Source organism: Apis laboriosa, unplaced genomic scaffold (genome assembly GCF_014066325.1).
Source record: "Apis laboriosa isolate Shangri-la unplaced genomic scaffold, ASM1406632v1 scaffold16_cov148, whole genome shotgun sequence".
In the NCBI taxonomy this organism is placed as follows: domain Eukaryota; kingdom Metazoa; phylum Arthropoda; class Insecta; order Hymenoptera; family Apidae; genus Apis; species Apis laboriosa.
Window position 1 is genome coordinate 2,609,574 of NW_025222129.1, and position 12,039 is coordinate 2,621,612.

The following is a 12,039-nucleotide window of genomic DNA, read 5'->3' on the forward strand; positions in this document are numbered from 1 at the left end:
TAATGCAATCCGTCCAAAAATGTGATCGTAGATATTAAGTATATAAAATAATCTGATTGTTATACAATATTTTTATGATATAATTTGAAAAATATAGCATAGATTTTATTTAAAATGTGACATTTATATCTATAACACGTTTAGAAAAATCACCATTTAACGTTTATTAGTCGGACTTATACATAAACAGCCTTATTTCTTAATGCCTTAATATGTCTTAGAAAAGAAGAGTTTAAAAATGAATATAATTTGGACAGTAATCAGCAATTTGTTTATTGCTAATTTCTTATTAGATAAAGAATAAATACACGAATTACAGAAATAACAAAAAAAAAAAAGAAAAAAATAAAATATGTATTCAATAATTTTTGACTGTAATCATTGAATAAAAGAGATAAAATTAAAATATTCTGTCTGTTTCTATTAAAATTCTATTAATATTTTCCCTGATATATAGAATCTTTCTGCTGGAATCACTGATTTTTTATCTTATTTTGGCCCAACACTGAAAGTTCTATCTTTAATACAGATTTCTTTAAATTTTCACCATGTCAAACCAAGTAACAAGGTACCATGAATATTTCAGATACACTAAATTCATTCAAACAGCTTTTTCTGGTGTCGGTTTTTTACATGGCGACGCAACTTCTGTCTCTGGTTCGTCGGCTTTCCGTTTCTTACGCACCAAATGAGATATGTCACTAGCAGGTTTTTGAATTTTAGGTGCAGAATCATTATTACCACTTGGTCCAGCACCGTTTGAACAACCACCAGCTACTTTGCTTTTGATACCCTCTATGACAAGTTTGCAGGCTTCTTGCTTGAAGTCCTTCATATCTGAAATCTTCTCTTGGATTTCTGGTAGCAATTCTTTTAATTCTTGAATCTCTCCTTCTACAGTATAGAAAGAATCATCCGTTTTAGGAGGTTCTTTTATTTCTTCCAATTCTTTTATACGCGTTTCTAATAATTCTGTAGCTTTATTAAACTCTTCGATGCTAGCGTCGAATTCGTTGCCCAAAGAATGAGCCAATGCAAGCTGATAATGTATTTCAGCTATTGCTCTTGGTTCCTGAGGCTCAATCTGTTGTAAAAGCTCCAAACACCGATGCAGATCATTCAGAGCACCTTGAAAGTTTCCTCCCTCCATAGCCACTTCTCCTAAGAGTCGATAAGCATCGGCTAATAATTTCCAACCTGTTTGACCACGTTTTAACAGCACCAATTTCGCAAGCTCTAATACTTCCCAAGCGACCTTTAATTTAATAACAAACATTTATTAAATTTTATAATTTTCGATGTTAGAAAATTTGTATAACAAAAATTTTTAAATAAAATTTGATTAATGCAATCTTAACTTAAATATTATGTATAATGAATAATAATAAAAAAATAAAAAAAAGATTTATAGATATATAGATAAATAATTTTGTTTACAAACCTGTAGGTTGTTGACTTCATCCTCTTCATCTTCATTTCCTATATCCTCACTATCATTTTCTCCATTTTTCTTTACATCTCCATTATGATCAGATGAACAAGATGGTCCATTAGCGTGACTTATATCCTTACTAGAACCAGCTGCAGGTTTCTCCTCATCTTCCTTTTCTGGCTTTTCTATCACTTGTTTCGTTATTTTACTATCTTCTGTCTTATCAAGTTCTGATTTTTCAACTTCTTGTTTTTCATTATTTGATTCTATTTTCTCTTCTTTTTGTTCAATTTCTGGTTTTTTAGATTCTTGGTCAGCTTTCGAATCTTCAGCTTTGTCCTCAATAGCAGTTTTCTCTTTTTCATCGCTCACCGTACCATTATCTGTATGATCTTCACTCTCCTCGTCCTCTTTTTCATCTATGTTGCTTAATTTTTCATCTTCAGCTTCTTCCTCGTCTTCTTCATCATCCTCTTCAGTTTCTTCTGTACCTGGTACTCCGCCACCCAATACCCCAGCTTCTTCTCTTGCTAGACCAAGAAGAGCCCGACCGTATAATAAATAAGGTTCACCAAGTTCATCCGCAGTATCTCCATGTTTTTCAGCAAGCAATTGACAAGCTTGTGCCAATGCGGTTACAGCCATGGTATAATCTCGCACTAACAAATGTCGTTTTCCATGAGAGATTGCCGTAGCTGGATCGGTAAAGGCTGCACTTTCGGCGACATCGGCCATCTTTAACATAAAAATGTATTTACTTTTGAAACAATATAATAATATTTGAAAAATTAATTTTTTTTCTTAAATTTCTATCGATAACATTTTATAAAAACCAAAAACTGATTAATAGTATAGCAATAACTAATAATAATAACTTGATTAATATGTATAATATTTTAATTTTTTAGATTTTCGATCATCGTTAAAACATCTTTAATTATACGTCCGCAGAGTATTGATAATATTATGATGCAATTAAAACGTGTACAGAATATTATACCACCTGATACGTGTCGTGCTTTCTATATGGATTATATTTAAAGTCAAATTAATGCATTCGTCTCTCCCTAATTTGTCAACACTGACTAAATAAATATAGAAAGTCTTTAAGATTTTGTAGGAATTCAACTTGATTAAAAACAACTTGCGGTTGTACAACTTGCGGTTAAGCAATTTCGGATAAGAGAATGACATTTAAATGCCGAGTATTATATCATTAATATTATTAACATTAGCACAATTGTAAGTAGCTTGTTAACAATCGTACTTTTCTAATTCTATTATAAATGACTAACAAACAGAACGCTTTTTTCATAATCCAATCAGAATCTCATAAATAGAATAATAAATAGAAAAAATAATAGAATTCGCAACGTTGATGTAAATTAATGATAGATAGTTTTTGAAGACTTATTATGTTTTATAATTTATTATCATAATATTTTTATTTTAAAGCTTTTATTATTCATATTGATAACAGCTCAAATTCTTATATTAGAATTCTAAAAAAAAAAAACTATCATGTTTGTTATACCAAGTTTCATTGAAAGTTTAATGCTTCATTGAAATTAAAATTTTTAAAAAGCCATCCATAAAATTATATACCAGAAAAAATTCTTTTAATGATGACACGATAAAGAAACAGTTCTTCGTAATCCAAAGAAACAATGTTAAAAACGCTAATGCGGGAAAAGAACTGTTATCATCGTTAATAATAATAAAGAAAACTATCAAGAGAATAATTTAGGAAGGAGTGGATCGAATCAAAGAACGAAAAAGAAGAGAAAGAAGAAAAAGAAAAAGAAGAAGAAGAATAGAATAACGAAAAGAAATGATCTCTCATCTCTCGAAGGGCGAGAAAGAAGAGAGAAAATCATCGGAGTGGATTGTCTGCAGCATCCGGGTGGGGTGGTTAGTTGGGTGGTACGTCGGTCGATTTTCGTGCGCTTCGACGCAGAACGGAGAGGGCGTGCTGATCGTTTGCCCCCTTATAGTAGTGGAGAGTCGCCGAAAACACCACGAGCTCCGGGGGTGTTGATTGGTCAGTGCGTAACTGGCAACTGTCGGTACAGTTGTGCAGCTTTCAGTGGGCTGCCAGCGGTCGCCCTGGGCACCACCTGCATGGATGGAGCCTACTCGTGTACCCAGGGCCCCTGGTCCACGTCTTGTTTTTCTCGTTGCGACGCTAGCCCTCACTTTCGCAGGTAATCGGCACAATTCATTGCGTTCGATGGTCCTCCCATTTGCTCGACGTCTCGTGTCTTCGCTTGGACGGATCGTCTAAACCGGCTATGCAATAATCAAAATCCATCTTACGTAATGAATAATCGGATAAGGTGGTTTATTTCCGTTATTAGCTTGGTAGACGCACGTTAAATGGTATAGAATGTGCTTTTTCCAATCCTGTGTATAGACTCATTCGTTAAACCATCAGCTGATCCGAAGAATCGTGTCACTAGGATATTATGAAGGATGATCTAAATATATTACGATGTTTCCATCGTGTTTCCAATTTGTGTGCTATAATTGCATTATGTGAAAAAAATACTGTGACCGATAAAAAACTTCCAATAAATACATAGATCTACATTTCATCACATTAATTGATACCGGCGTACGTTTTTAATGATGTATCGATTAATTGCGTATTAAAGTTTATATAAAATAGAGAATACTTGTAAAATGAAGAAACACGTGAATAATGATACTTTTATTCTTGGTTCAAAACGAAACGTCGCATTTTGCAGCGTCATCGCATCATATCTGTATTTCATATAGATGACATTTATTCTTACTCTTAATAATTGTTATTATTTTATCATGGCTATTTAAATGCAAAAAATAATATAATTTAATGAAATTATCTGAAAACATAGAATATATATATATATATATGAATATATATATATATATATATATATGTATCGTTATTGGATAGCATTATCATAACGATACCATGTGACTTTCTTCGATAAACACTTTATTCATTTTCACTTTTTTAAGTGTTCATTATTTTATTAATAGATTTATTAATATCTCTTATTGCTTTCCTGAAAGATTTCTTTCTGGTAAAAGGGTCAACAACCACCGGTTGAATTCATTGCACCGTACATTTTTTTCACTTGAGAGATATGGTCACTCAGAGAGAAGTGCTTCTATATCCTATTATATTCGAGAACCCTTGCCAATGGTTGCCACTAGATTTATATTATGTAATAAAATTTTCTATGGCATACAAGTCTGCCTATGGCACGAAAATGATGCTTCTTCTCAAGGCTTCTCGTTAAACTTTTAGAATTCATTGTCGTCAATATTAGCAAACGTTGTAGAATCTTAGAATCATTGTCTATTTATCCTTAGGAAAAAGAAACTCATTTCTAGCAGTAGAGTTTATGAGATGCAATAATAGCTAAAGTAATATAATGCAGTATATATCATCAGACGTTTCAGATATTAATTCATATACAAAATTATTGTATATTTCTTTACAAAATAAACATCTGAAAAAATATGATATATTACATGTGATTATTTTTGAAATCATATAAATTTTACAAGTATCGAAAAAATACAATTTTAAAAGCAAGTAAGTTTTAAGAATTTTTAACAAATGGTTCAAAAGATTGTTTTCTACGTTTCATTTATGCGCATTATCAATTGACTATCAACTTATAAGGATTTAAAATAATGAGAACATTCCAACACAAAAGAACGTCAATATCTTAACAGAGAATTGTATTTCATCTTTGTTCTAGCGACCGGGTTATTGTGTGGTGCCATAATGTCGGATCACTGGGAAGAAGTTGGCTGGGATAAAGAGGCTTTAACTCATGCGAATGTTACACTCACGTGGTATTTGGATGGACAAGTAGCAATGGTAGAACCAACATCCGGCCACAGAAACCATCATTCTACCTTTCTCGTACCTATGTACGGTGGTATTTGGATCATGTGTGTCTCGCTTACTGGTAAGTATACAATTTAATGAATTTTGATTAAACAGAGCTTTGTTAGATATTCTCTTATGTTTAGAAAATAGTTTAGGATTTAAAACTTGCATGGATTTTTTAGATTACCATTGACGATGTTTTTTAATTCGTTATTTATTAGTTTTTAAAAAAGCTTTACTCGTGTATTTTATATAAATCGCATCAATTTTTTCTTTATCTTAATTAAATATTTTTTCAATATTAAAATAGTAAAATGTGTCAGAAAATAATTTGATGAGTAATTCTTGAAGATATTTGTTTGAACGTGAAAAATCGATTTTGTGTGTAAATTTTCAATGATACACAGTGCACACACCTCACGTAATCACCTCGACGTATCTACAATGATGCGGTTCCGTATGAACCGGTGTTCTATACATGGATACCACCTTGACTCTGACCAAGCTATCGACCAGTCGATTACGATCTGAAATATCGTACTGTCTGACTAGGCATGCCGTGACCATGAACATCTTGGATGTTTCTTCGTTGAAAACTTTGTCCCAATCACTTTCACTGTGCTAAAAACTTCATTCAAACGAAACGAAGAGTAACATATTAAACAAAAATTTACTTTTTTTTGATTAATTTTTTTTTTTTTTTAATTAATGAATATTGAGTAATTTTGTAAATTTAAATAGATATGGATAATTTGTTTGAAAAACAAATGTTATATTATGAACAAAAATTATCAGATAATTAGTTTTAATGCTGATATCATATATCAGTAGCTTCTACAATATAACGAGACTTTAAATTAAAGCATCAAGTAATGACATTTGAATGCGAATGTGTTTGAGAATTGCAATGTTCTATCTTTTTCAATGAGAATTAAACTAAGTTTAAAATATGAATACGTCTGAGAAAGGAAATTTTAATAACGAGAATCTTTCTAGAACAAAAAACGAAAAAGAATAAGAAAGTAAAGAAAAGATATTAAGAAAAGAATTTGAATAATAAGAAATATTTGAACATCATTAAGAAGAAAACTATAGTTAAATAATAAAAAAAATAAATTACAACTACTACAAAATGATAATTTGATAATAATAATAACAACAATAATAACAAAGAAGATATAAAAAAAATTTTTATAGATGAAAATGTACGAATAGATTCCGAATAAATCGATGCTTTCTACTGAAATCCGTCATACGCACTTATTTCTTTTGTTTTTACAAAAACAAATAAATAATATCGTAATAATTTCATAAAATTCAAAGAAAATATTAGATAAAAAAAAAATGGATTGTTTTCGAAAAAAATTTTTCTTGAAGAAAAAATCAATCATAAAAAAATATAAAAAATTAAACAAAACATCATAGAAAATACAATACGTTTTAAATTAAATGCTTTGAATATTTGAAAGAATTGTGTATCAAATAAAAAAAGAAAAAAGAAAAAAAAATCAAGAACAAATTTCATACAATGTAAAAAAATGAATCAAAATATGAAGGTACATTATTGAAAAATTATTTATGATAAACACTCAAATTGATAATCATTGCCATTCATATTGATTTGTTTTACATTTTAGCATCAAGAAATACAGTTGCTATGTATAGAAGTGCAAAAAAGTTATCGCTATAAAATACGATAAGATTATTCAATTTAATAATAATCTTATCAATCAGAAAACATTAAAAAAAAGAATATAAAAGATATCATAAATAGATGTGATTTACTTTAAGATCATCATTTGAGCATATTTTTATCTATCTCTTTATGTTTGACAAAAAAAATTATAAATTTTTTCCTTATTAATATAATTTATAAATATAATTTTATTATTAATTTCTTTTTTTGCATTCTTTAATGAGCAACATAATTATTTTTATGTATCAAAATGCGATCTCTTTAAATAAGAAATTCTATGGAAAATTTTCTTATTTCCTTTCTTTTTTTTTTCTTTTCATAACGATTCAGTAATATTGAAAATTGCAATGTGATATAACGAAATCATTCCTTCATATTTCTCGACGTTTTATTACGAACTTACTTGTCAAGAATCTTTGTATTCTCGTCCAAAAAGTTTAATTGAAAAAAAAAAGACCAATACCAGTGTTAAAATTTCAATATTTTTACGTTTTTGATGATCTTTTCTTATTTATTGGATGATTTTTCACTGTTGATTGTATGTCCTGAAGTTTAATTTTCTCGTCTTATTGGGTACAAGAGAAAAATGAAAAGACTATGATTACTATTTGCTTTTCTTCCGAACTACCTATTCAGCTCGTATTTAAATTCTTTAACTTTTTACACTGGAAGTTTCTGCTATGGGAAAATATGAAAATTAAATAGAAATAGAAGTAGTAATGAATTTAGGATAAAAAAAAAGTTATAGCGCTATATTTATAAATAAGATGAATTTTTATCGTTGAATAAACTTGACCTTAGCAAAAGTACTCAATTTCTTCGTTTAGTTCCTCCTTTTTTCTTTTCTTTTTTGGAGAACTTTCTTTGATGGTTTCTGGTCACGCCAAGCACGAAACGTTACTGTTTAAATCAAACGGTGCACGTTCCTTCCTCTATGTACTGATGTTCTTCGTGAAAATCAATCTAAAATTCTTGACTCGCAAATGTTGAAATTATCTCGTGATATTTGATGTTTCTATATCCATGCAAATAATTTGTACATTCTTTAGAGACAATAAATCCCTGAAATTCTTTGTTAAATATAATAATTTCGAAGATGTTGAAATTCATTAATGAAATTTTACTTTTTTATTTAACCTACATTTATCTTAAAATATCATTGTTCATTTGCTCAATGAAAAGTGAGACACAAGGGTAGATAGAATAACCCAGATCTGATGAACTTGGATCGAGCTATTTCTGCTTCAGAATTTATTATTACTCAATTCTCCAAGTTTCTACGGCCTTCTAATCCTCGTCTTCCTGACATTTCACGGAAATCCATGCTTTGGAGGTTCATCCTCTCCAACGAGCCGATAGTATTCGGAATCTGATATCGAATCTCACGCTCCAACTATTCGGCGCTCTTGGCCCGAGATTTAATTTGACTACTCATTTCAAGTATTAAGTATTTCGAGTTAATCGGTCACATATAAATCCAAACCAATGTGTATACCAAACCATTATACACGGAAATACATTTTTTATTGTTTTTTTTCGAAAGACCAACCGTGCGATCTTTATTTTCATTTTCATTTTCTAACCGATCGATTCCATTTTCATATATTTCTTTATATATTTCTTTATATATTTCGTTGCTGTCGTGCTAAAAAAATATGAAGCTTTCCAATTAAAAATCAAAACATATAAAAAGAAATATCTTCTCAATTTATAATTAAACATTCGTTAGAATTTATAATGAATCCAAAGTTATATAAAAAATATGTTACTCGAATAAGAATTCGGTAAAAATTTGCTCCTCTTTGATACTTTTTCAATAAACTGGATTGAATGTTTTTACGCTCTTTCATCACATTTTTAACACGCGGAGGGAAACTTTTAAGGATCGTTTAATTAAAAATCGAGGTGCAAAGAAACGAGAGAAGTGGAAACCTACCCGTTCATAATTTTGTTCCATGTCGTGCAAGAAACAGCGTGAAAACCACGTCATTTCTTTTTTTTTTTTTTTACTGCTCACGTTTCAGAAGAGGAAATACGACTACTAGGTCAGGTAGATTTTCCGCAAGAGAGGTGCATTAACTACTTGACGCCCGACGAAGCACACGAGGAGATTCGTGCCGCCTGGCAAAATCGTGAGTACATCTTTTTTCTTTTCTTCTTCGTTTTATTTCCATGATGATTGACATGATCACTATTGCTAGATTGATTTCTATTTATGGCGACTGAAAATTAAATCAATACAGTATAATTTTCAATGTTTCTCCACATAGACATAGACATAGCTCAAATAAAATTACTTTATTGATTACTCATTGAAATTTTCCAGTAGGATTAATTTTGAATTTCGTTTGTTTCATTCAAATCGATTATTCTTTATTTTATTAAAAATTTTTCCTCTATTAAATAGTATTCGAGCATTTGTTATATTTCAATAAAATGTTTTACAAGCAAATTTTCTAAACAATAGAAATGCATGTTGTTTCGCAGGAATGCAGAACTTGAGTATCTCCTGTTCTCTAGTTTGCTTGATCATTTTGGGCACAGCGGTTCTCATTGGATTTTTTGGACTTTGCAGACACCAAATATCAGCGGTCCTTGTTACCGGTGTGATGTATCTTTTAGCAGGTGAGTTTCTTCAAAATTCTTTTCGAAACGTCATTATAATTAGTCCCATTAATCGAATAAATTTTATCGATTTAAAACATTATATACTTTCGTGAAACCCGGTAACCGCAAAGATTTCTGCGTACTTAAAAAGTCGACCACAAAATAAGCTGTTCTAAGAGTGAAATACATTGTTAAAAGTTTCAAGTTTGGTTCACATAAATTTCTCGTGTTTATTCATTGATAATAAACGCAAAAAATGAAATTGGTTTTCAAAAGTAAGCGTGAAGAATGAAAGTACAAACTAATAATTACAAGTATCCAATTTACATTTTCGTTGAACTTTGTATTTTGAATTGTGCCATGAAGTAAGCTTATTTTTTATCAAGGCTTCAATAACTTTTCAATGAATAACAAAAGTGTTTTCTCATTCAATAAAAGAGTTTCTTTCTTGGCACCAGTAGTTGTCGTCGAGTACGATAAAAGGCAAACATCTCTCGCTTCTGATAAGACGTCATCCAAACACTCCAAACTATATCGCATTTTTCTCTTATATCTTTTTCTTCCAATTAACGCTTTTGTTTTTCTTCTTCCATTGATTCAAATTCGTTACGGAGTTTCATTATTAAAATAAAAATAAATAATTCAATTATTTTTACTGGAAAAAAATTTTCTTCTAATATGAAACAATTGTTTTAGCCACATTCGCATTGTTTACCCTGACGATTATTCACTTCAAGAGAGCTCAGGATCGTGGAGCTCGAATACTGGATGGCCCTGAGGATGGTGTAATTGGTGGACCGGTTTCTCGTAATGTTCTCAAGGCCAGACGATTCACCAGCTCCTGGAGCATGGATTTTGGATGGGGTGGTGTTACGCTTTGCGCCCTCGCCTCGGTAGCGTGGATCTTGCTCAGCAAAATAATGCGTTTCAGCCCCATAGCCGCTATGATAGCGTAGCAGTGGGAGGCCTTCGAGGTCTAAGGTCGTTTCCAACAATTATGAAAAAGCGTTTTGATGTCGTCGCCTCTTCAAACATGTTCCAAATCTGTGGAGGGAGATTGCGTTCGTCCATAATGGGAAACAGGTCACCGGAAACAATTGTGTAGTCTATTTTGTTCTAATTGGAAAGTGAATCAGTTTGATGGGCAGCTCAATACCATGAATTGTTTTGTAAGCTGTGGAATTTTCATTGTGTAAAACAATCAATTTGAATGAAATTGTTTACAGTTTCTAACATGAGAAAGCTTAGGCTGAAAGTTTAACATTTGAAAGATTAATTATTTGAAAACAGGGTACGACATTGAGACAAATTTTGAGAGTATTTTTTCCAGAAATGGTATCACAATTGAAAATGACCACCTCGAAGGCAATTTGTTTTATTAACAGGTAATATATATTGCATAGTGTTTGTCAAATTTATGGAACCTATGTTGAATCTGTCTGAAAGCATGGCAAGCTATGGAAGGGGCCTAATTTTTGGGCTAACCTTCTGTTTTATACAATTTATCTAACAATCTCTAATCTTTGAAAGAAGAAAAAAAAAAAAACATACATAGTTGGGTGAAGAACTATATGTAGAAGAGGGATATATAAGTTTTAAAATAATATATCTTTAAATTTTCAAAACTTTAAAGTTTTGCACAGATTTATGTCCCAATGGAATAATTGAAAAATCCCCCTTTTCATATAGACCTTTACGATAAAATAAATTATTTGCAGGTACATGGATATAAGATAATGTACAGGAGGAAAGTAAGCTTTCTGGACTGAAGAAGTATTATTCAATGATAAGTAGAACAGAATACACGTTTACCTCAGTTTTGATTTGCAGTCAGATTAGTCAATTAATGTACAAGTAAAAAAAACCTTTACCGATTCTAATTTATCTTTTTTAGACATAATTTTAATATACTTCTTGTATATGATCTTTTTACAGTTGTAATAGATATATTTGAATTTGCGTAACAATTGATTTGAAATAAGAATATTTTTGTGCGTTGTAGAAGTTGAGACAATATTTGTTGACCTCTGCTTGAAAATTTTGACACAAATTGTAATGTAACATAGATGCATATAGTATAATTCGATCGCCTTATAATTAGAAAGATAAGCATGTTTGTAATATGCATAGCATAGCAGTAAACTTGTTCGAGCCAATACAAGCAACGATATGCGTGTTTGTAAGAAGAATTTAGCTTTTGCTACGACTTGTTACAGCAAAAAAAAAGAGGAATTATGCCAACAAAATGTATCATATACAAAGGATTGTGAATTACAATTACAATTCGTCCATTAAGATTTAAGAAAAAATAAAGATGCTTTGATTATGGAAGCATCTATTATATACCCGGAGACTAAGTTTTGTCTAGTTCATTGATAAAATGATATGAAAAAAAAAAAAAAAAAAAAAAAAAAA

The 12,039-nt window shown here is 30.5% G+C and overlaps 2 protein-coding genes and 1 long non-coding RNA gene across 9 annotated transcripts in view; 2 read left to right on the forward strand and 1 right to left on the reverse strand.

Annotated features, from left to right (window-relative positions):
* Window positions 1-56: 56 nt before the first annotated feature.
* Window positions 57-12,039, reverse strand: part of LOC122711370 (nuclear autoantigenic sperm protein) — a 12,959-nt gene continuing 976 nt past the window's right edge. The window contains exons 1-7 of one of the 7 annotated variants that reach the window (XM_043930099.1): window positions 8,159-8,662; window positions 7,814-8,032; window positions 7,421-7,692; window positions 5,738-5,949; window positions 5,282-5,397; window positions 1,442-2,167; window positions 57-1,255 (exon numbers count right to left, since the gene is read on the reverse strand). In XM_043930099.1, coding sequence (XP_043786034.1) covers window positions 602-1,255; window positions 1,442-2,167 — 1,380 coding nt within the window. In that variant the 5' untranslated portion in view covers window positions 5,282-5,397; window positions 5,738-5,949; window positions 7,421-7,692; window positions 7,814-8,032; window positions 8,159-8,662 and the 3' untranslated portion in view covers window positions 57-601. Of the gene's footprint in view, window positions 1,256-1,441; window positions 2,168-5,281; window positions 5,398-5,737; window positions 6,019-7,420; window positions 7,693-7,813; window positions 8,663-12,039 lie in introns of those variants that run through there. The other 6 variants (XM_043930096.1, XM_043930095.1, XM_043930098.1 and 3 more) reach the window with 6 other exon arrangements.
* Window positions 3,014-10,668, forward strand: LOC122711371. The gene is made up of 5 exons (XM_043930102.1): window positions 3,014-3,636; window positions 5,188-5,400; window positions 9,042-9,149; window positions 9,505-9,642; window positions 10,321-10,668. The coding sequence occupies exons 1-5, from the start codon at window positions 3,558-3,560 to the stop codon at window positions 10,578-10,580; spliced, it is 798 nt and encodes a 265-aa protein (XP_043786037.1). The 5' UTR covers window positions 3,014-3,557; the 3' UTR covers window positions 10,581-10,668.
* Window positions 10,682-12,039, forward strand: part of LOC122711372 — a 1,568-nt gene continuing 210 nt past the window's right edge. Inside the window, exons 1-2 of the long non-coding RNA XR_006346087.1 lie at window positions 10,682-11,009; window positions 11,343-12,039. The exon at window positions 11,343-12,039 is cut by the window's right edge and continues 210 nt beyond it. This is a non-coding gene — a long non-coding RNA (uncharacterized LOC122711372). The remainder of the gene's footprint in view (window positions 11,010-11,342) is intronic.

Excerpts from the sequence above, each read along its gene's own strand:
- LOC122711371 (XM_043930102.1), top strand. The coding sequence starts at position 3,558 with ATGGAGCCTACTCGTGTACCCAGGGCCCCTGGTCCACGTCTTGTTTTT. Across the intron at positions 3,637-5,187 it reads GCTAGCCCTCACTTTCGCAG|CGACCGGGTTATTGTGTGGT; the intron begins GTAATCGGCACA and ends TCTTTGTTCTAG. Across the intron at positions 9,643-10,320 it reads TGTGATGTATCTTTTAGCAG|CCACATTCGCATTGTTTACC; the intron begins GTGAGTTTCTTC and ends CAATTGTTTTAG.